This window comes from Zalophus californianus, chromosome 7, assembly GCF_009762305.2.
Source record: "Zalophus californianus isolate mZalCal1 chromosome 7, mZalCal1.pri.v2, whole genome shotgun sequence".
NCBI classification, from domain to species: Eukaryota; Metazoa; Chordata; class Mammalia; order Carnivora; family Otariidae; genus Zalophus; species Zalophus californianus.
Genome location: NC_045601.1, coordinates 32947412 through 32972491, shown reverse-complemented (window position 1 = coordinate 32972491; position 25080 = coordinate 32947412). Strand labels below are relative to the sequence as shown.

The window sequence follows — 25080 nt, the reverse complement described above, 5'->3', positions numbered from 1 at the left end:
GCCCCCACTTTTTCGCTGTCGTTCCTACAGTCAGTGCAGCTAGCAGGTCACTAGTGGTACTTCGTCCAAGTTGTGTTCTCAGTGTTCTGCCACATCAGCTTCCTTACCCATAAAACATACAAAGAACCCCAAATTTCCTGGGGATAAAAGAAAGCTCTTCCTCTTTAAATAGCAGGCCGAAAATGTAGGCATTTTGTTTTTCTTTGGCTTTCTTGGTGTAATTACTATATTTGTTTGCGGGAGAGAGGACCACTCATTGTGGTTTGTTCTGGACGATCTTGCTTCAAGACACACACGGTTCTGCAGGCTGTGCTCCTGGCACGGAGCGGAGCCCGGGAGCTCTCAGCTGGGTGAGAGAATTGGGCGAGCATGTGGCTACTTCTCTCACTGAATGCCAGCCCCAGAGCCCTTGCCTCTGGCTGGAGGACTGGGAGGTGGAGCCTTTTTGCTCACGGCGAGTCCCCTTCTCCTTTCTCTCTGCCGGCTGTGCATTGGCTCTTGGAGCTCCGGCTGCTGCTGGGAGTGGAATAGGCAGGGCGTGCTCGCAGACCGCGGCACAAGCTGCAGCTTCTATTTGGGGCGCCCAGGGAGAAGAGCACCTGGAAGGAAAGACAGCACCAGTGCCATGGGTCAGCTCTGCTGTTTTCCTTTCTCAAGAGCTGAGGAAAAGATCAGTAAGTGTGATTGTACTGGGCAGCATCCGAAGTGCTTGACTATTTTGTGTGGTTGTCTTCCAGGGGTCGTTTTGGGTTTTTTTTCTTATGGGAAAGATAACAGAAGAATGAGCTGTGATTTTTTTTTTTTTCTTTCCCTGTGCGTTTCTTGAAAAGGATTGGTAGGTATGTGGTTAATAATTAACTGGGGAAATTACCATGACTCAATAAATAGGCTGGGTTAAAAATACAAAATCCTGAAAACTTATTTTTGATTTTCGTCTGTTGCTAATCCTACAGTTCATTCTTACCACACTATCTAGAGTCAGAGTTTAGTTTTGACTTTCTTTAAATCACTGCATTCAATTTGAGATGTTGTATAAGCCGGACTTAATTTTTCTTCTCAGCAATTGGGGTATTTTCAGGGCAGTGCTCGATAATAACATATAGAGAAGAAAAGCTGGCTCTAGAATGACGTATATTACACATTTGCAGGTATTTTCACGTGTCCTCTGCTTTGTTCTCCGTGGAGGGGATTCAGGTGTAACTGTTAAGACAGCTCTCCAAACAGGTGATGCCGCTTTGCTTCCCAGCAAAAACCTTATGCATATTTTTAAGCCGATGCCAGGCAGATTCAACATCTGCTTGTGGTTGGGAAAACAGAACTTAAACTGATGACACTTGCATTGAATTCTTTTCCTCACTGGATTCTGTGTATTCGCTTACATTTTGGCTTTGTTAAATACAGTACTAGCATTTTAACTCTTGTGCTGAATAGAATTTGCCTTACACTAGTTGCCCCCAAATCCTGAATTTTTAGTTCCCTTTCCATAAAGTGGTTTATAGTCATACTTTGTGAATTTGCAGCCATATCGTTGGGGCTTTATTTAAATAAATTTAAATAGGTCTCTAGAATCTCATGATATCTGGTTCAGATACTGAAAGGTCCACATCTGGCTTATATTTCCTGCTGCTGTTTCTTTAGGAAACTAGCCAGGGTTAGGTTTTAAAAGCATTGATATACATCCTGTACCTGTTCACTTGGGAAATAAGCCAGTTTTTATAAGAAATCTTCTGGGAGTGATTTGGAATGAATGTTGGGAGACTTTGGGGCATTGGATTATTAACAAGAGCCAATAACTGTGCTCTAAATTTTACTTGTGAAAATGATAGTGTACAATACATGATGACCCTGAGCTTAAAACCTGAGTGAGTTTACAGCAGAATTGTTCTTTTTTTTTTTTTTTAAACAATGAGCATCGGTATTAGTTTGGCAGCCTGAAACTTTTCAGGTATTGGTCAGGATGATTTATTTGTAGTTCCCGAGGGTTTTGGTTGATGGAGTCATTGCTTGAACACCATCTGTATCTGAAGAACCGTGGTATGGACAGATGTAGGGATAGTAATTCTCCCCTTCTCCCTCTTTACCCTTCACCACTTCCTGCTCCACTGCTCCCGGTTTTCCCCTGGAACCGGCTTCCCTTGTATTCTGCTTCTCTCCTTCCGCGTGTGTAAGCAGTCTTCTTGGTGCTAACAGAAGTCAGGGTTCACCTCATTGAAGAGTTTGCTCTTCTCTGTCTTTATCTGGGATTGTGGGGTGCAAAGTCTCATGTTTTATGCACAGTGCTTCTTCATATTAGCTGACAGGGAGTGGTAGAGACTGCCTTTTGGGGTTACTTCCTCAAGTACCAAAATTTTAAAAAAGAATTGAAGGCATTACACTGGTGTCTGAAGCAAAGTTCTAGTTCAGAAGTGCAAATGAGGGTTGGAATCAGTGCATTTGCACCCCTTTCTTCGCCTCCACCCCCACAGGCTGCTGACCTTCCCCTGTCCCCTCACCAGTCTTGCATTTGTCTTTGATTTTGATGTTGCTTCCCTGTTTTTCTCCTCACGATCTGCTCCACACTCCATCACACATCCCATCAGCTGTTTTCCAATGCTGTGTTTATCTGCTACCGGAGGGTCTAAAGAAGAGTGTCCCTGCCAGGCCCTGCTACGCTGCTGGTAATACATGTCTAACAGTACTTACAAAGGGGACTTGAGAAAAAAGTGGCGGAGAATTCATTAGCCATGCCTCAAGAAACATGTAAATTAGCACTAACTATAGATAGCCAGTCCATAAGTTGTGTTGATAACAGGTAAAAGCATCCATAGTAGACTTGGGGGGGTGGTGGCTAGCATTCTTCTGATCCTGCTGCTGGATTGTACAGTAACCTCCTGGGTCTTGTTCATCATTGTATCCCCACCTAGCAGCCTTGTTAGCCTGCTCTGAACCACATGCTCAGTGGGGACCTGCTAGAGGCAGAGTACAAAAATGCAAATGCCTGCACCCTTCAATTCTGCTGTAAAGGATGATGGCTCTGGAATATACCTCCTCAGGGCAGCTCAAATTATGGAGAACTGCATGAGGTTTGGGTGAAAGTTTAAATTTGTGGATGTCATTCTCAAAACACAGGTGAGTTGGAAAGCCCGTCCTCTACCGTCTTGCAGAGGTACAGATGGGATATACCCAGTTGGCCAAGTGGTAAGAGTCAAGTGACCCCTTCTCCCCTCCCACTGCTGCTTTATCCTGCTTTGACCCTTGGTGGTGGTGGTAAATGGAAAAGTATTCCCATTTAATTCATTTGTTAATGTTACTATTTTAATCTATCAATAGCGAACAAGATGATTGTTTAATCAACTAGTTGTACAAGGGGCCTAAGTTTGTGTGAAAAGTTAACTGCTTGCATAGCCAGAAATCTTGGTAATGGGGTGAATCGTAGAATACAGTAGAACCCATAATGGTTTATTTTTCAGCTAATGCAGCACAAAGCAACTACACCCTTTTTTGTTTAAATCCCAGCAGTAAGCATTTTCTTAAACTGTATGCTTTTGGGCCACATTAAGTAGAATATAATGATAATGAATGCATGTTTCTTGCAAGATTAATAAATGCACTTATTGCAAGATCAAGCTGTTTCTGTTGCTACACAGGAACATACTTTACATGAAACATTATTCTAGATACTGTAGGATTAACAGATGTTGTAGATACTCTCAATGCAGTATTTTTTTGCTGAATTTTTATATAGCACTTGTTTTCTTTGCATTACCTAATTTCTCATAGTGAGCTTCCCGAAGGGACTGTCCACGAACAGGCATATTACTGTACAGGCTTACTGACCATTGTACTTTATCAGTCTCATGAAATAGACCTCGGAAAAAAACTTAATAACGAAAGGCAGACACTTCTGTAACGAATTAGAAAACATTCCACTTTCTCTTCCCGTATTGCAAATTTTCCTATTTGGAAGTACATTGCTTTTATGTAGAATGAAATAGATGAATGTCCAAAGATAAACCGTACTGCCTCATCAGCTAGTCAGGTTACTGTCACTGGAGGTTGTCAAGCATAGGATGAGAAGCCATTGCTAGGGATGTGTAAGGGTGAACGGAACAGCTAATAAATGGATACACTGGCAACTTGGTTACTTTCTAGCCCTGATATTTGGTGATGCTGAAAATAAAATAGTATGTATTTCAACAAGACACATATTTTAATTTTACAAGTATGTGTCTTTTTATTGGAGTATAATTGACATACAAATTAATTTCTTGTGTACAGCATAGTGATTTGACATGTGTCTGCTTTGGGAACTGATAACTACAGTAAGTCTAGTTACCATTTGTCCCCAAAGTTAATAGAATATTATTGAATGGATTCCCCATGCTGTAGATTATATTTCCTTGACTTATTTATAGGTGGAGTTTGGTACCTCTTGATACACTTCACCCATTTTACTTCCCTCCCTCTGGCAACCACCAGTCTGTTCTCTGTATCTGTGAGTCTGGGTTTTGTTTTGTTGGTTGGTTTTAGCTTCCACATGTAAGTGAAATCATGTGGAATTTATCTTTCTCTGTGTGGCTTATTTCACATGGCATAGTACCGTAAAGTCTTGTCCATGGTGTTGCAAATGGTAATATTTCATTCTTTTTTGAGGCTGAGTAGTATTCCGTGTGTGTATGTGTGCACGCACACACACGCATTCCACATCTTTATCCATTCATCTATCAATACTTAGGTTGTTTCCAAATCTTGGCTATTAGAAATAATGCTGCAGTGAACATAAGCATGCATGTATTTTATCAAATTCATGTTTTTGTTATTTTGATAGATACCCAGAAGTGGAATTGCTGGATCATATAATGATTCTATTTTTAATTTTTTGAGGAACCTTCATACTGTTTTCCATAGTGGCTACACCAGCTCACATTGTGCATGAGGGTTTGTTTTTCTCCATACCCTCACCGACACTTGTTATGTCTTGTCTTTTTGATAATAGCCATTTTGGCAGGTATGAGGTGATATCTCATTGTGGTTTTGATTTGCATCCCCCTGATGATTAGTGATGTTGAGCATCTTTCAAGTGCTTATTGGACATTTGTATGTCTTCTTTGGAAAAATACCTATTCAGATTCTGTGCCCGATTTTAAATCAGATGTTGTTGTTGTTGTTATTGAGTTGTGTGAGTTCTTTGTATATTTTGGATATTAACCCCTATGGGATATATATTAGTAAATATTTTCTCCCATTCCTTAGATTGCCTTTTAATTTTGCTGATGATTTCCCTGTCTGCGCAGAAGCTTTTTTGGTTTTGTTTTGTTTAGAGGCTTTTTAAGTTTGGTATAGTCCCATTTGTTTATTTTTGTTTTTGTTGTCCTTGCCTTTGGAGTCAAACCCAAAACCACATCACTAACGTTATTGTCAAGGTTCTTACCACCTATGTTTTCTTCTAGGAGTTTTATGGCTTTAGGTCTCACATCCAAGTCTAATCCATTTTTTGAGTTAATTTTTGTATATGTTGTAAAATAGTGATTCAGTTCCTTTCTTTTGCATGTGGCTGTCCAGTTTCTCAACACCATTTATCGATGATACCGTCCTTTCTGTGTTGTATGCTCTTGCCTCCTTTGTCATAAATTAATTGACCACGTATACATGGGTTTATTTCCACTCTGTTCTGTTCTATTAAATTGTGTGTCTGCTTTTATGGCAAAATCATACTGTTTTGATTACTGTAGCTTTGTAGTTTAGTTTGAAATCAGGAAGTGTGATACATCTAACTTCCTTCTTTTTTCCCAAGATTGCTTTGGCTATTTGGGGTCTTTTGTGGTCCCATACAATTATTAGAATTAGAATGATTTGTTCTAGTTTGTGAAAAATGCCATTGGAATTTTGATAAGGATTGCATTGAATCTGTAAATTGCTTTGGATAGTATGGACATTTTAACAATAATAATTCTTCCAATCCATGAGTGTGGAATATCTTTACATTTATTTGTGTCATTTTCAGTTTTTTTTTCATCAGTGTCTTATAGTTTTCACTGTATAGGTCTTTCACCTTCTTGGTTAAGTTTATTTTTAGGTATTTATTTGATGGAATTATAAATGAGATTTTTTTTTCCCCATTTCTCTTTCTGATAGTTTGTTATTAATGTATAGAAAAGCAACAGATTTTTGTATTTTAATTTTGTATACTATAACTTTATTGAATTCGTTTATTAGTTTTAACAGTTTTGGGTAGCCTTTTTTGGGTTTTCTCTGTATAATATTGTGCCATCTGTTAAATAGTGACAGTTTTACTTCTTTCTTAGCAGTCTGGATACCATTTATTTCTTCTTTATGTCTTGTCTGATTGCTGTGGCTAGGACTTCCAATACTATGTTGAATAAAACTGGGGAGAGTTGGCATCCTAGTCTTGTTTCAGGTCTTAAAAGCTGTGAGTTTTTCATATATAGCCTTTATTATGTTGAGGTATATTTCCTTTATACCCATTTTCTTGAGGTTTTATCGTAAATGGATGTTGAATTTTGTCAAATGCTTTTTCTGCATCTGTTGAGATGATCATACGATTTTTATCTTTCATTTCGTTAATGTCACATTATTTGATGTTGAACCACCCTTGCATCCCTGAAGTAAATCTCACTTAATGTTGGTATAGGATCCTTTTAATGGATTGTTGGATTCAGTTTGCTAATACTCTGTTGTGGATGTTTGCATCTATGTTCATCGGGGATATTGGCCTATAATTTTCTGTTTTTATGGTGTCCTTGCCTGGTTTTAGCCTTGGGATAATGCTGGCCTTAAAATGAGTTTGCAAGCGTTCCTTGCTCCTCAATTTTTTTTGGAAGAATTTGAGAAGAATAGGTATTAAATCTTCTTTGAATGTTTGGTAGAGTTCACCAGTGAAGCCATCCAGCCCTGGACTTTTGTTTGTTGGGAGGTTATAAGTGTGTGTTTTAACAATACATACATATTTTACTTTTATATATGAAATATTTCTCAATATAGTTTTTTTGTTTGACATGAGTTATGAGGATAGTATTTGTTTCATAAATATGAGCCAGATCTCAAGATAGTTTGTTTCTGATGATTTGGAATTTGGTGATATAACAGTAATATATAAATTGAGATAAACAGTGTTAATTTCATGTCTGGTGAATACTTATATTTTTGAACCTTAATTACCATGGTGGATATCGTTCAGTTACACACAGGGAAGTCTGCGTTTAGATTTTCTAATTCCCTGGAGGGCTTCCTAGAAATCCTACAGCCTTATCCTTTGCTCCTCTCATTTGTACTTAGATACACCCACTTTGAGGTTATCTTTCATATGTGTGTTCTATCTCCTCACAGATTTCAAACACCACACATGCAGGACCCATGTTCTATACCTCTCTTCATAGCTGTAGAGACTAACATAGTGTGTTACCTAGAGGAGGCATGTTCTAAATGTTTGTTAGTGAAGAGAGTGAGACACATTTCCTGTTACAAGTATGAGAGAACAGGAGTCAGTCTGACATCAGTCTGTCAGAGGACAGAACTTGGAATGACTCTGGTTAATGCTGTAACCTGGAAAGAACTTTGGTTACTGAATGTACCAGAGAAGCATTTTAATTTGTTCTCACTTAGATGCTACAGCATGTGTCCCAGGAAATGTGTGATAGGGAACCTGCCATCAGTGGGCAGCAATGTTCATCATCCTTGCTCGCCTGTAGAAATGCTTTGGACACAGGGACACAGCGGTTTACTGTTCTGCTGCTGCCTATTGAAAACCTATAGCCTATCCCTTGGCATGAAGTTTTTACTATAGAAAGAGCACAGGGGCATAAGGAGAAGTGGGCAAGAAACTCAGCTCTGCTAGTAACAGCCTGATGCTGGGGAAGTTACCAACCTCTGTGGGCCTTGCTTCCTCATATTTAAGAAGTAGGGCTTGAACTACTGTGATCTTGAAAGTTTATTCAGCTTCTCCCCATTTGTCCCCTAGAAGTAAGAGTCTAGGAAATAAATAAGATAGAATGCAGTTCTTTCTTCTTCCTGCTCTTCCTCCCTCCTCTTCTTCATTTTAACTTATTGAACACTTCCTTTGTGTCAGGTACTATGCCAAGTAGGATCATTCGGGAAACTGCTTATGAAGAGCAACTATTAGAAAATAAATGCTTCCTAACTGTCCCAGTTAAGAGGGGAAGTGGCTGAAAGCCCGTAGTTTGGAGACGTTCTCAGTTACAGTCATCCAGAGGTGCTGGGGGGCCAAGAACTGGCAGGAGGCTGGGACTCCAGGTGGTTCATTCCCTGCTGCCCCCTCTCTGAAGCAGTGAGGCACAGTGAAGGCAGCAGTGCTCTGTGTAACCCGAGACTCCATTTTGTATAAGTTTCCTGTGGGTAATATTGTGGCAGCACCAGTAATGTTGTGTGATATAAAGCATTTAACCATAGTCACTAAAGATTAGATTTTTTCCTTTACTAAATAATGTATACCCAAGAGGTTTATGTTTCTAAAATTAAGTAGAGGAACTTTAATGCAAATTCTCATAGTTACTATTCCTGTCTTCACTCCCTGATTCCCTTTGCTAATTCATAGGCTATATAGTAACTGTTTTCCTTTTTGTTGCTGTTCTCAGACCTTTTTACAGGTTTCCTGGATTGTATGATCAAATGCTGAAGTAATTTTCATTGGGAGTACAAAGTTTGTAGAATTTTTCCCAGCCTTTAGTGCAGTCACTGGCGCTGTGAGCTCTACCCAGATGCCCTGTCGAGTAATGTGATGTGACCTGTCCCTATGTCTTCTTTCCTGGGTGAGAGCCGTGTGAAAAAGGAGTGGCGAATCTGATGTACATAAAGATTTTGGCTAATAGAAAAAAAGCTTCGTGTATTACCCCTTCCTGGGGCATTTGCATTTTAACAAGTCTCATTATCCCACGTGCTCTTGGGAAGTATTTGTAGTAAAATAATAAAATAAATTAAGCAGCAGTAATGACTAAGTCCAAAATAATCTCTAGTGGAGGAATTTCAGGCAACTAGTAAAACTCTTTCAGGGCATCTGATAAATCACTTTCTATAGATAATTGCCTTCCTTTTAATTAAGTTGGCCTTGCCTAATATGTAGGTCTTTCAGCTTTCATCCACAAATTTCTGATACCCACAGTAAAGAAACCCAGAAGAGCTCTAAAATTCTCGGTGCTGAAAGCAAGGGATTTTGGAGGCAGATAGACTCAGCGTACATCTTTGGTTCTAATATTTGCTGTGTAACTTCTCTAAGCCTCCGTACCTTCATCTTAAATATCTACATATTATGAGAATTAAATAAGCTAACGTGTATAAAATACCTGACCCTGTGGTTAGCATATAATAGACCCAGTAAATATCATTTCTCTGTAACAAATGAGAGTATATTGTATAATTGTAGTCATTTTAGAAGTCAGCTTGGCAGAACCATGGTTTTATTTCTAGCATGCCCAGGAAGAGAAAAAAGGGACTTATGATTTCAGGCCTTGAATTGTTGAGTAGTCTTATCAGTGTGGTATTTTTTCCTTTGGGACACTCCCTTGCCTTCTCCTTGGGGTCTGTCCATCAGGATGCCTTACTTCCCTGCCCTAGGAGAGACGTGTGGTCCAAGCAGAGTTAACTGAGAGTCTTCCCTAAGACTTGATAGAGGGTCTGTCTTCCTTTTGGGTTGTGAGTGTAAAGGATGTAAACGTAAGATTGCTAGTTGGTAGGGAGTCAGTGGGAGTCTTCCTGAGAATGAAACCAGCACAGAAAGGAGGCCAGAGAAGGAGAAAGAGTCAGTCCTGATGATAATATTTGAGCCTGAGTGCAGCCATGATGAAGACCTTCTTCATTAAAGCATGAAGCATTAGATCCTTCTCTTTCTTTGCTTCAGTTTGCTTGAGTTAAATTTCTGTCACCTACAACCAAATAGCTTCAGATACTATTATAGAGGACACTCTGTATCTATAAGAGTAGACCCATTCTGGAACAAATATTTATAAATCTGGTGAAGAAGTAAAAACTCAAAAAAAAAAAAAAGTAAAAACTCTGATTTCTCCTGAACTTTCATGTTCCATTTTAATGGCAATAAAATTTAGCTTCAAGCAAGAGCTGTTATGAAGAGTAATTCCATCCACTTCAACTAATATTGTTGAGCACCATACATTTGGAAGGCTCTGAGCCAGGTGTTATGGGAGGTGCAATGATGATACATGGTCCCTGTTGTTGGAGAATTTCCTTTTAATTTGCATGGCTTTTTAAAAAGAGAATTGTTGGAGCCCAATGTTTATTATGCCCTGAGTGGAAAAAGCCAAGATAAAAGGTCTTGGTGTTTTCAATCAAACAAGCGAAGTCACAGCCCTTCCATACCAGGGAAGTTACATGGCTGCATCTGCCAAGTCCAGGAAGAACGAGTTAATTACCACTGAGAGTGGAGGTTGCCTCAGACCCTTGTCACAGGCAGTGGGTACAGCTTGACGCAGGCAAACACCGTTTCTACAATAAACATTTTAGAAAATAAAGTTTCCTATGACAAACATTTATAATGCCAGAGGTACAAGTTCACAGAACTTGGAACTGTTAAAACCAGCCTTTCCATTATATAGTCAAGTTCTCTGCCCTTAGCAAGTAGTCACAGACAAAAACTGAACTATACGACAAAAATAAAAAGAACAAGTATAGTTTTAGCTCAAAATCTGTGGAAACTGGGATATAAAAGATGTTAATTTTCCTAAAGGCTGAGTCAAAGATATTTGAAGTTTATAATTTTCTGTTTCTACATACTGCCCCCGAAACTTGTGAGTTTATTCAAGGACATTTGTAAGCCTAAGATATATATACAGAGAAATTGTAATGCCTGAGAGAAAGTGACGTGAAAACAGGATGCTTGGAGTAGATGGAGAGAAGGTTTCACATTCCTAAGAGAGACAGAGCTCACCAGTTGGTAATGCAGATGGGAGAGGGAAGAAGGAATCTGATGGAAAGCATGACCCACTTTCTTACATGATCCTGCAGCCCTCCCCACCACCTCTCCTTTGTCTTGTGGTTAGAATGTTGGTGTTGGCATTTGCCATGTAAATTACTGCAAGTTTCAGTTTGATGTCTTACATCTGACTGTTAGAGCAAAAATAAAATTCACACTTTCTAAGCATTTAAAATATTCAGCTAAAGTTAGCTGTGAAGCTCAGCTTGTTCAGAGTTTTGATTGATGTTTATGATAGCTAATAAAATGGCAAGCAGATGATCTGTTCATCTAAGACCTTCTCTCTGGATCTGTAGCAGTTGGGTCTTATTTAACATTCTGACAAGTGGGAGTGTGTCCTGAGGAGGGAGGCCAGGATGGTGAGGAGCCTGGAACCCACATCATAAGAGGAAGGCTGAGGGACTGTGGCTGCTGAGCTAGGAGAAAAGAAGGGGGATGAGCTAGTTGTCTTGAAATATTTGGAGGACTCTTTAACATGGAAGGAAAAGAAGAGTTATTATGGTTCCAGCGGGGCAGAATTAGGACAGTGGGTGTATGTTCTCACACATTTTCTTTTGGCGATCTTAGATATATAAAACCCAGTAGTATTTTAATTCTGTTTGCAATAACTCTAGTTTTTTTTTTTGATACAACTATGTGTATTTATAGATGTGTACCTCTCCACAAATACATATGCAAATATATAAACATATGAAGAATTTAAAAATAAACAATAGGAGGATTCTAGCTCTCATCAGTTGACCTTTGAACAACATAGGGGTTAGGAGTGCTGACCCCCTGCACAAAGATCTGTATATAGTTTTTGACTCCCAAAAAACTTAACCACTAATAGTCTGTTATTGACCAGAATCCTTACTGATAATATAAACAGTTGATTAACACATAGTTTGTATGTTATATACATTATACACTGTATTCTTATAATAATGTAAGCTAGAGAAAAGGAGATGTTATTAAGAACATCATAAGGAAAATATATTTATAGTACGGTACATATATTTATGGAAAAAATCTGCATGTAAGTGGACCTGCTCAGTTCATAACCATGTTGTTCAAGGATCAACTTAGCAATAATTCTAGTTTTAAATAATGAAAATACTGAAATGGAGTCCTAAGCACAGAGAAATTATCATAGTCAAATTTTGTATTAGTAATTCTTTTTTTCAAAGATTTATTTATTTATCTGAGAGAGAGAGAGAGAGAGCACAAGTGGAAGGGGCAGAGGGAAAGGGGGAGAGAATCTCAAGCAGACTGCGCTGAGCGCAGAGCCCCATGTGGGGCTTGATCTCACAACACTGAGATCACGACCTGAGCTGGAATCAAGAGTCAGACACTTAACCAACTGCACTATCCAGGCACCCCTGCATTAATAATTCTTAATTTGAAGCCACCTTAAGTGGAGGACCAAAGGTTTTGTGAAAAAAATGTATGCCTCTTTATTATTTTTTTATCTTATAATAACCATTAAATGACTATTTTAAACTCATTTCTTTAAGATCAATAGACTTGCTTTAAAATAGAAATGTAGGGGCGCCTGGGTGGCTCAGTCAGATAAGCCTCGGACTCTTGATTTTGGCTCAGGTCATGATCTCAGAGTCGTGAGATCAATCCCTGCACTGACTCTGTGCTGAGCGTGGAGCCTGCTTGGGATTCTCTCTCTCCCTCTCCCTTTGCCCCCCCCCAACTCCCCATACTGTCTCACTCTCTCTCAAATAAATAAATAAATAAATAAGTATTTAAAGTTGAAATGTACTATACAACTTTGGGTTCTTATCTAGGCATGTTTTTGTATTACGTATACATAACATTAAATGTTGATTGTTGAATTCAGTAGTAACAGTGGGCAGTTGGTATCAATAAGTCCTAGAAATAACAAGCTAAGGTGCATTGCCTATTACTTGTATAAATGAAATTTTTATGAAAATATTTTGTCCAAATTTAGACTTTAAGTTAATTTTGTCTAATATGGGTGTAGGAAATTTAAGATAACAATTCATTATGATGCTGCTGTGTATACCACCACTATATACTGTACACTCTCCATTACTTAATCTCTGTAAAATTCGATTTACAGATTTGTAGCTTTTATAGAACCTAAAAATGGAGACATAAAACTATATGAAATTTGAATATTAAATTCAAAGGCATAATAAATTGTTTTATGGGGAAGCAAGTTCACAAAATATGCAGTTCTTCTAAAAAAAAAAAAAAAATCAGCCTTACAGCTGCTCCTAACTTGGTACTGTTTGCTCTTATGTCTTAGTCCTCTGTAAATACCACACTGTGGGGGAGAAGCTACAAACTGTTGTGTCAGTTAGGATCCGGTCAAGCAAATACACCGGTTATTTTAACAGAGAGAATTTAACGTAGGGAATTAATTAAACAAATTTTGGAGGAATAAAGAATAAAAGGCAATACTGAGGGAAAACATGGGTAGTGACTTTCAGGCTGGGGTCACTTGGGGGAGGGACCCCAGGGAGCTGAGACTCAGGCCTTGGAGGAGGGGCTACTGTCTTCCGGGAGGTACCTCAGAGCACACAGCTGGGCCCTGTGAGGCTAGGGTGCTGGCCTCAAAGGAGGCCACTCTGTTTTGCTCTTCTCTCTGAGGGAGGGCAGTGAGGCTGATTCCGGGAGTGAGGAAATAAGTGAAAACTGCAACCAACGGGAATGAGTGGCTGCCATCAGGGGGACAACCCCATGGGAACAGTGAGGCAAGCTCCTTTCCCCCTTGTGCAGCTGTCCCATGTCCCTCTGGAGCTTCTTTTTGGAAGAACCATATATAAAAGCTGTGGAAGTTACAGGTTGTAAGCTACGAAGTCCTGGAGGGTACTTTACATATCATACATATGTGTAGCTGGCCAAGGAGAAATCCGTTTGCCAAGTTCAGTATCATAAAGCTGAATAAGGAAGGTGAGTTCAGAGCTGAGAGACAATCGTTCAGTAACTGGCACAGAGTGATTGGCTGTGTTTTAACATTATCTTCTATTTTCATTGTTCCAAGATAAGCATTCACTTTGTCAGTTTGTGGTCCTTATTTCTTTGGGGACAAGAATAATAATTGTATTAAATAATGGTGTATAAAATACCACAAGTATTTATAAACTATGTAGAAATGTGAATATTTCAAAAGAAATACAGTTTAAAAATAGGTAGTAGTTATGAAACGAATTGTTAAGATGTTTCTGAGAAAATCCATCACCCAGGGGCGCCTGGGTGGCTCAGTTGGTTAAGCGACTGCCTTCGGCTCAGGTCATGATCCTGGAGTCCCGGGATCGAGTCCCACATCGGGCTCCCTGCTCAACAGGGAGTCTGCTTCTCCCTCTGACCCTCTTCCCTCTCATACTCTCTATCTCTCATTCTCTCTCTCTCAAATAAATAAATAAAATCTTAAAAAAAAAAAAAGAAAATCCATCACCCAGGTCAATTTAGTAAACTTAGAAAGAACAGAATTTTTTTGAACTAATTCATAAACAGTTTATGAAATTCTTTAAAAATAATTTCTCTTTTAAAGTTTGTGTTCTACAATCTTACCAGTCTTACTCACAGTATGATTTTTTTTTTTTGGTGAATATGTCTCTTTTTTTCCAGCTTTATTGAGATATAATTAATACATCATTCTGATGAATGTCTTTACACCAATTCTCTCATTCCAAATTAATGATGTTCACTGTGAACACATGATAGAGGGACAGGTTAGTGAATTACGGGGATTACACCTGCAGCCAGGCAGAGGTTAGTGTTTGGAATGATAAGCAGTACTCTCATGACTTTGGAAATTAAGGGAACCAAAGGCTCAGATGCCAGGAGGCCAGGGCAGTCTGTGGAATGTTCTGAAAATTCTGAGGAATTCTTTTTTATAATATATATTTTTAAAGATTTTATTTATTTCTTTGACAGAGAGAGACACAGCAAGAGAGGGAACACAAGCAGGGGGAGTGGGAGAGGGAGAAGCAGGCCTCCCACTGAGCAGGGAGCCCAATGCGGGGCTCAATCCCAGGACCCCGGGATCATGACCTGAGCCAAAGGCAGATGCTTAACGACTGAGCCCCCCAGGCGCCCAAAATTCTGAGGAATTCTTAAAAGGATCTGGGATCAGTTAGTCAGAACAGAAATAGAAAAGGGCAGTCAAAAGGGTCAAGGCAGTGAGAGGTTAGATGCCAGGAAGTTACAGACATCAAGGCAAATTTATTCTTTTTTTATTAAAAGGGAGAACTTACTGGCTCTAATATACAAACAAGAAGATGGGTAGAGTTGACCTTGAGGTTGACTGACAGGCATTGTGAGCCCTCTGTCTCTTCCAGCGGCTTCTGTGTTCTCACCCTCTCAGACTTTGCTCTGTGATGGAGATGACTTCCAACAGCTCTTAGGAGCATTTTTCCTACTCAACTTTTGAGCAGAATGGGTTTCTCTTTCCTAATCCCCATATATAAAATCTGAAGGAAGGTACAGGTTATAAATTATACAACCCTAGAGGGTGCTATACATATCAAAGACATTGTAATTTATGTATTATGGCATGAAGTACTTTTATATACTAATAAGAGCTGTTTATTGTGAAAAATTTCCAAGAGATAGAAATGAAGTGTCTTGAGGAAGGGGCACTTAAAAAAATTTACACAGGGCACAATATGGACCAGTGGTTGCTCTGGTAGACCAGCAGCCCCGCTGGAGTCATATGGAATGTGAGATGAGCAGTTAACTGAACCGGAGAAGTGAAGTGGGTGCTCTGATTTATCAAAAAGCGTTGATGGTAAGTGAGGAAAGGATTTGGGCCAATCGTTATAAAGTGGATATGGTCTGGAGCCCTGTGGGGGTGGTCAGCAATGGAGCAGTCAGTCACTGATCCTAAAGGAACCATGGTATGCTCTTTCAGTTCTTGACAAGGAGAACCACCATGCATCCCCTCTTATTCTAAATATTGGGAAGCTCAGAATCCAGCTCATGGCTTTCATGATCTGCACTTCTGTGATCTATACTTCCCTCTGTTCTTTACTTGCTGTTATAATTTATGTTTTTTCTTGGTGTCGATTTTTACTTTTTACTTATAGTGTACTTTTTACTGTATATATTTTTTGCCACTAATTATCTCAAATCTTCTTGATTTGGATTTGGATGACGAACAGACAAATGATGGAAAGAAGCATGTGGCTGAAGGGATGGAAGGGCCCTACTAGGAAAACAAGAGCAAGGTAGAAGCTGTGAAGGATTTTGACACTCACTACACGTGCATAATGCACATTCTGAAGTAGATATGTTCCTGGAAAGTTGCATAGAAACTAGACTTATGTGATTATTTTTATCAGTTGTGATTTACAGAAAATCACTGTTTCAGTGCCTCACATTCAGTGTGGTGCATCTAGAAACCTAAAACCATCTGTACCTCATTGTCTCAGCTGAGATCTGTTCATTTGCGTGCTGAAAGGCCTGTTGTAAGATTAATTAGCCTTAGCTCTCCTTTGTACCTCAGAAGGAATGTCATTCAGTTGCAAAAGATGTAAATGCAAGCTCTAAAGAACAGTGCATAAATTTCCTATCTGCAGTCACTCCAACATTGTTTTAAAAAACATACTCTATAAAGTGCGTAGGTTACTAATAATCATGTTTGCTTACAGAGATGTATAGCAAGGAGGTATCAACAAATAGCCTTGTAACCTTGTAAGTTGAAAGCTTTCACTTAAAACAGTAAGAATAGCTAATTGTATTGAATTTTTACTATAAGGGGGGCACTGTAGTAAGTGCTTTGTATTATTATCTTACTTAATTTTCACAACAGTCCTATGGCATGGAACTACTGTTATCCCTGGTTCGCAGATAAAGAAAGTGAGCCTCAGAAGGGTTAAGCAGATTTCAGGGATACAGAGCTAGTAAATGGAGGAGCTGGGTTCTAGTCCTGTTTTCTGACCCTATAACTTAACAAGAAGCATTATAAATATTTTCTAGTTGGAAGTCTCATTTTAGTGGTAAAGACATCACAGAAAGTATCATAGAAATATATTTCCCATCGCCAGATATGCAGCAGCATCGTGGCATAATGGTACAAGTGTCCTGACTTTGCCATATTTAGTTGTGTGGACTTGGGCAAGTCTCTTGGCTTTTCTGACCCTTGGTTTTCTCATAGGTAAAATAGTGATAATAATAGTAAGCTTTTGATTTAAATATGTAGGGAGAAAAAAGGTAGGCACATAATAGGCACTTAATATTAGGTAGGCTTATTATTATTAAAAGGTTCCACAAATATGATTATTACCACTGAGTAAAGTAATGTTAGGTGTTATGAAAACATGGGTATGTAGAGCCTTGGGACTCCATATGCAGGACACTAGGTCTTCGAAGGAACTGGTGATGAGGAGCATGACTCCTCAGCCTCTGAGGCTCCTGAGAAGAGACTCTAAACAGCTGTAGGAGGGACAGGCTCTGGTTTATTCTTCAGAGAAAAACACTGGACAAGACCAGGGTTATCTCTGATCTCGTTTTCGGTGCCCTGCTTTCCCCAGGGACATCAGGCTTGCCATTAGCACACGTGGCAAGTAAGCCCTGTGTGACACCGAGTGTTCTGTGCTCACCCTGGGACACGTAGGCAGGTTTCTTACCCAGACCTGAGACTCCTGTGCTGGGAGCAGTTCTTCCATACTTGGAGATCAAGAGCTTGGGAAGCAAACATCAACTGACACAAGAAATGAGTTCATTTACATTTACATACCATTAGTGCATTACTCAACAAGTGTAAATGGTAGTTTAATTATCTATTGTAAGAATTCACATATTCAAAGAACTTTAAAAGATTTTATTTATTTACTTATTTGAGAGAGAGAGAGAGCAAACACAGAGGGAGAGGGAGAAGCAGATTCCCCACTGAGCAGGGAGCCCGATGCAGGGCTCCATCCCAGGACCCTGGAATCATGACCTGAGCCAAAGGCAGACGCTTAGGTGACTGAGCCACCCAGGCGCCCCTCAAAGAACTTTAGTGAACAGTAGATATCACCAAAGAGAACTTGAAAATCATTTCATTTTCGTCTGAGTGCTTTCTGGAAGCCTCTAGTAAATTGATAATCATAGGTCATTGAAAAAAGAAAAGTATATCTTAAATTACTCTCTTCAGTCATTCTTCCTGAAGCTAAAGCAGTAAATGCATGAGTTCAACAAGCCTCAGTTTGTTTGTTTTTTAAATGAGTAACAAGACTATATTAATGAACACAAGTTGGCAGTAAGGCGAAGAGTGTGTGAGGAAGTGGGGGTGGCCAGGACTGCAGTGGTCAGGAGGTGAGGGGAAGTGGAGACATCGCCCCTTGGCATCTCTCCCTCTTCAAGGACTCACAGTGTTCCCCTCGGAGCCTCTCAGTGGCCTGTGAGGACAGCAGAGCAGGGTGACTGGCCCCTCTCACAGCCGGAGAAACTGGTTCCAGTGCTCAGAACTCCGTGGTCACAAGTAGGCTCAGTTTCTTTATTCATTTTTGTTACATGCCCTGAAGAATGGCCAAGACCTTAAATTGTATTTTCTCTTGATTTTATTTATTTTATTTAAAATTTTTTTTTAGGTAGACTCCACCCTGGGCATGGAGCCCAATGTGGGGCTTGAACTCACAACCCTGAGATCAAGACCTAGGCTGAGATCAGGAATCAGACGCTTAACCGACTGAGCCACCGAGGCGACCCTCTGATTTTATTTTCATGACTAATCATTTTCAAGTTTTCTTTAGCATCACGTATTCTCTGTTTGACCCACTATTATTGCTTTTACAATACCTGATAGATACGGTCCACAGATTGGCCAGTATTCACAAGCAAAATACACTGACCAAATAGTTTTATGGACCTGGATTTTCATTGCTCAGACTTTAAAATTTAGGTTTTGGAAACCAGCAAAGAAAACCCACAGTGGCAGTTTAAGCTATTTTATGTGTTGGTTAGTTGAGTAATTAGATTGAAAATCTTGTAGTATCAAATGCATTCTACAGTCTCATCCAAAAAGGGTTTGGTTTAGGATTAGGCAGGTGAGTTAAAAGGAGCTATGTTTTGAATAATTTTAAAAATATGATTTATTTCATTCTATGATATTGAAGTATTTATGATGCTCTTGATCACATTGTAGTTATGGTTGTATTTTAGTCTGTCTCACTGAATTTAATGACTGGTTATTTGCATTGAACCTAAAACAAAATGAAGTAAAATCATTGGTTAGTGGCATATCTGATGTTTTCCTATAAAATTATAGGGACATTTTTAGACCCAAGCTTATATTTTTAAACATCAGCAGAAATGTGAATACCTAATTTTCCTTAACATTATACCTCATGGGTTAAAATAGGGAATTCCTTGAAGACAAGACGAAATAATTTGTGTAGAAATAAATGATGTGCAAACTACTTGGTATGTCCTGCAGGAGTCTCCATAATCTCTCCCCTGAGTACATTTGCAGCCTCCTCATTCTCCTTCCCTCCTACTAACTGGCCATTGTATACTAGCCCAAGTTCTGCAGTTACCTGAGCAAGCTGGTTGGCCTTCCCACTTCCACCACAGTCATGTCATTTCTCCCCTGGCCCCCCTGAGATACACTTTGAAGATCCGGCTCAAGCATAGACTTTCTTTTGATATTTTCCCCTAGTTAGAATTGACCACTCTCTACTCCGTGTACCCACTCTGTGTTGTACATCTTTCCTTCCGAGCATTCATGATCTCTTCTTTATCTCTTCACACGTATTTCTACCTCTGCTACATTGCAGGTGTCCTGAAGGCAGGGCCCATGTTGGATTAATTTCTGTATTCAGAGCAGCAATGCTAATCACACACAGAGGGAGTGCACTGAATGTGTGTGGAAGGAAAGATGAAAGGAAGAAGGAAGGATGGGGGATGGGATGAAGGGATTATACTCCATTAATCAATATCCATTATTTAGTATAAAAATCTTAATCTGAGAGTGAAACTTTCTGAGTTTCTTGTTTTTGTTTTTGTTTTTTTTCCAATTAGCCAACCATTAAATTATGTGCTGTTTTTCTCATGTGTACCTTCCCTGCCCCGGGGTGTGGGTGTACCAGAGAACTGTGGGCTATCTGCCTGGGGGCAGGGGCCCTGGATGAACTCATCTACCTGACTTTGAGTGAGAACTCCAGATTTTCATCACTTCTACTATGTGATCTTAGTTTGTGTAACCTCTTGTGTCTCGTTGTTCTTGCTTGTAATATGGGAAGAATAACACTTATTTTACCTCAGGAGGTTTCTTTGAGAACCAGATGCAATAATGTTTCTGAAAGCACTTTGAAAAGTGTGAAGTGTTGTCTGAGTGACCGGAGGGAAGCATTCCTGTAACTGCTGTTTGTGACCTGGCACCGTGGGGGTTTTCTCAGTCTGGGGGACCTTTGGTGTGTCCTGATGGCTTGAAAAGAGGAAAAGTGGTATCTACAGTTATGATTTATTTCACCAGATTAGATTGATGGCAGCGTTTATGCTGCTGATCTGCCTTGGTGAACATTGCCTTTAGATCAGGAAAGTGGCCTTTATTTCTGCTTGAATCAACTCCTAGCCTGGAATATCAGCCTGAGAAGAGAAGTATGTATTACCATGAGCAGGTGTGTTAACCCAACAAGTGAAAATTAATCCCAGCTGGTTGTGCTTTTAAGTTTTATGTACAACTCTCTTTTTTTAAAAAGATTTTATTTATTTATTTTATTTATTTATTTGAGTGGGGGAGGGGCAGAGGAAGTAGGAAGGAGAGAGAATCTCAAGCACACTGCACACAGAGCCACAGAGCACCAAGCCCAACATGGGGCTCAATCCCACGACCCTGAGATCATGACCTGAGCCAAAACCAAGAGTCGGACGCTCAACCGACTGAGCCACCCAGGTGGCTCTGTTTTATATAAAACTCTCTTAAATATTAAGATGATAAAAAATTACATGAACATGGTAAGTTTTACGATTTAAAGCAATGCTTATTTTCTAGCCCCCTTATTTTTCTGCCAGACAAGATCATGATGCTTTTGACATGTTTGAGACCATTTATTTTCTCTCTGTCATATGAATAACTTTCCAGGGATAACCATACTTCTGTTGATACTCCTTTGTACCGGGGCTTATGTTTGAAATCTCTGCTGCTTTTATGATTGCTCAAATGGCACTTCCCAGTTTTGCACTGGATGCACTATACAAAGGATGTAGAGTGGTCCTTGAGCAAATAGTCAGGGATATTGAAAACTTACATTCCCAACGCGAGCAAATACAAGAATAAAAATTCAGGGAGGAAAAAAAAAAACCCATAGTCTCTACATAGTAGAGAGCATTTTGTGATAGGGAACAGCTTAGAAACAATACAAGGCAAAACAAATGAGCAAGACAACCTAGTGAGTACAATGCCCCTTGGACATAGATTTCAGCAACAGAGTGACAGTGATCACTTGTCAATCAAGGACTGGCTGCACATGAGTTTGCTCTTTTGGAGCAGATTAGACCAAATGATACATGTTTTGTACCCTGAAGGGGAGAATTAAAATGATTTAGGGTTCATTCATGCTCAGAAACCACCCCTGTCTATTACACTGGAAATTATTTTTCAAATTTTTATATTGAGCACCTGTGTTGTTGATGTATCAGAATTCATTCCTTTGTATTGCTGAGTACTGTTCTGTTGTGTGGATGTACCACAGCCTGTTGATTCATTCACCAGTTGAAGGGTATTTTGGTTGTTTGGGGAAATTAGGAATAAAGCTACTACAAACATTTATGTATAGGTTTTTGTGTGACCATATGCTTTCATTTCATTTGTTTTCAATTCTGGCTAGAAATGAGATTGCTGGTTACATGGCAAGAATATGGCCAACTTTCATAAGAACAGCTTTTGTAAGAAATTTCCAAACTGTTTTTACAAACTGACTGTTCCATTTTTGCATTTCCACCAGCAGGAAGGAGTTCCAGTTGCTTTACCTCTTCACCAACACTTGATATTGTTAATCTTTAAAATTTTAATTTTAGTGGGTGAGTGATAGTATCTCATTGTCATTTTAATTTGCCTTTCCCTGATGGCTAGTGATCTTGAGCATTTTTCACATGTTTATTGGCCATCTGTATATCTTTAATGGGGTAACTTCAATTCTTTTGGCCATTTTTAATTTTTTTTTTTTTGTCTTCTTACTAAGTTGTGAGAATTCTTTTTTTATTCTGGATACACATTCTTTAATGGCTATGACTTGCAAATATTTTCTCCCATCCTGTGGTTTGCCTTTTTTCCCCTTAACAGTGTCTTAAGAAGAGCAAAAGTTTTACATTTTGATGAAGTCCAATTTATCCTTTTCTTTCGGTAGATTTTTTTTGGAAAAAAAATTTAAGAATCTTTGCCTAATCCAAGGTCACTAAAAAGTTCTGTATTTTCTTCTAGACATTTTATACTTTTAGCTCTTATATTAGCTCTCTGATCCATTGTAAGTTCATTTTTCTGTCTGCTGCGAGGTAAGGATCACGTTCCTCTCTTAAAGCCTATGCCTTGGGGTACCTGCATGGCTCAGTTGTTGAGTGTCTGCCTTTGGCTCAGGTCACGATCTCAGGGTCCTGGGGTCGAGCCGCGCATCGGGCTCCCTACTCAGTGGGAAGCCTGCTTCTCCATCTCCTACTCCCCCTGCTTCTGTTCCCTCTCTCGCTGTGTCTCTCTCTGTCAAATAAATAAATAAAATCTTTTAAAAAAATACATAATAAAAATGTAGTCCTTGTATCGTGTACCTTGCTGAACATATTTTTGTAGATTCTTTAGGACTTCTAGATAAATGATAATATATACTGAGAACGAAGACAATTTTACTACTTCTTTTTCCAATCAAGAGGCTTTTCACTCGTTTTTGTTGTTTTGTCTGATTGCATTGTCTACGACTTAGAGTACAACACTGAGTAGTAGTAGTGAGAGCAGATCTTTATATTGTTTCTGACCTCAGAGGAAAATCATTGCCTTTTACCTACTAGGCATTGCTGTGGGTTTTCATAGAAGCCCTTTTAAGCCTAAGAATGTTTCCTTCTATTTTTAGTTTGCTAATAGTGTTTATCATGTTTATCATGAGTGAGTATTAAATCTTGTCAAATTCTTTTTCTGAATATATTGAGATGATTGTATTTATCTATTGTCTGTTAGTATGGTGAATTATACTGATATTCAAATGTTAACTCAATCTTGCATTTCTGGAATAAACCCCTCTTAGTTATGATACAGTATCTTTTTCATGCATTGCTATATTTGATATGGCAGTATTTTCGTAAGGGTTTTTATATCTCTATTTGTGAGAGATACTGTTCTTTTTTCTTTTTAGTTTTCTTTTTTCACAATGTCTCTCCGGCTTAGGTATCACAGGATGAATTGGGAATTGTTCTCTTTCTCCTATTTTCTAGAAGATTTTGTGAATTGGTAAAATTTCTTCCTGAAGTACTTGGTAGAATTTACCAACAGTGGAGCCATCTGTTGAAAGAGTTTTTTTTTTTTTTAAAGATTTTATTTATTTATTTGAGAGAGAGAGCATGAGCAGGGGGAGGGGCAGTGGGAGAGGGACAGGCAGGCTCCCCACTAAGCAGGGACCCCTGGACCGGGGGCTGGATCCCAGGACCCCGAGATTATGACCTGAGCCAAAGGCAGATAGTTAACCGACTGAGCCATGCAGGAGCCTGAAAGATTTTTTTTTTTTTACTATAATTTCAATTTCTTTAATAGGGCTATTTATGTTATCTGTTTATTCTTGAACAATCAGGTAGTTTGTTTCTTTTAAGGAACTTGCTCGTTGCATCTAGTTTGTTGCATCTATTGGCATAAAGTTGTTAATAATATTTCCTTATTACCCTCTTAATGTTTGTACCATTGATGGTGATGTTCCCTCTCCCATTCCTGATATTGGTAATATATATCTTCTGTTTTTTTGTTCTTGATCAGTTTGGGGAGAGAGTTATCAATCTTACCGATTTTTTTTTTTCCCCAAAGAGCCAGCATTTGGTTTTATTGCTTTTTCACTATTGTGTATTTGTTTTCTGTTTCATTCTACTATTATCTTTATTATTTCCTTCTCTCTGTTTACTTTGGGGTTAATTTGCTTCTCTTTTCCTTTGTTTTTAATGTGGCAGCTTTAATAAAACTGATTTGAGACCATCCTTTCTTATTTTCTAATCTAAGCATAAAATGGTATAAATTTTCCCCTAAGTACAGCTTTAGCTGTATCCTACAAATTTGATGTGTTGTCTTCTAATTTTCATTCAGTTGTTCAGAATATTTTCTAATTTCTTTTGCTTTCTTCCTTAATCCATGGGTTATTTAGAATTGTGTTGTTCAATTTCTAAATAATTGGAGGATTTTCAAGATATCTTTCTGTTAGTGATTTCTTATTTGGTTCCACTGTATTTTGAGAGCATGCATTGTTCTCAAAATACAGTGATAATTTTAAATTTATCGAGACTTGTTTTATGGCTCAGAGTATGATCTCCTTTTGTAAAGGCTTTCTGTATACTAAAAAGAATGTGTGTCCTGTGGTTGTTGGGTGGAGTGTTCTGTAATCGTCAGTTTGGTGGATTTGGTTACTAGTCTTCAAGTCTTCTATATTTTTATTGAATTTCTCTCTCTTTGTTCTATCAGTGTAAGAGTGGACTTGAAATCTCAAACTCTAATTGTGGATTATCTCTCATCCTTTCAATTCTATCAGTTTTTATTTCAGGTACTTTGAAGCTCTTGCTATTAGTTGCATACACATTTAGGATTTTTATATCCTCTTGAACTGATTTCCTTAAGGTTATAAAGTGTCCCTCTTTATCTCAGATAATACTTTTTTTTCTGAAATCTGCTTTGTTTGATATTGACTCTCTAGCTTCCTTTTGACTAGCTTTGGTATGATATATTATTTTCCATCTTTTTACCTTTAACCTTTCTGTGTTTTTTATATTTGAAGTAGATTTTTGGTAGACATCATAGTTGATTCTTATTTTTTATGCAAATTAACAATCTTTAATATTTTATTGGAGTGTTTAGACCAATCTGTGTTTTACGTGATTAGCAATATGGGTGAATTTAAACCACCCACTGTGCTTGTTCTTGTCCTATCTTTTCTTTGTTCTTTTTCCTCCTCTTTTACTGCCTTATTTTGTATTAAGAATTTAGGATTCCATCTATGTTTATTACTGGTTTATTAGCTACC

At 38.7% G+C, this 25080-nt stretch overlaps 1 protein-coding gene across 4 annotated transcripts in view; it reads left to right on the top strand.

Moving 5' to 3' along the window:
• AKAP7 (A-kinase anchoring protein 7) overlaps positions 1–25080 on the top strand; it is a 144317-nt gene that overhangs the window by 103353 nt on the left and 15884 nt on the right. The window contains exons 1-2 of one of the 4 annotated variants that reach the window (XM_027603463.2): positions 376–674; positions 3109–3177. The exons of the other annotated variants lie outside the window; for them this stretch is intronic. Coding sequence (XP_027459264.1) covers positions 392–674; positions 3109–3177 — 352 coding nt within the window. The 5' untranslated portion in view covers positions 376–391. Of the gene's footprint in view, positions 1–375; positions 675–3108; positions 3178–25080 lie in introns of those variants that run through there. 4 annotated transcript variants of the gene reach the window in all.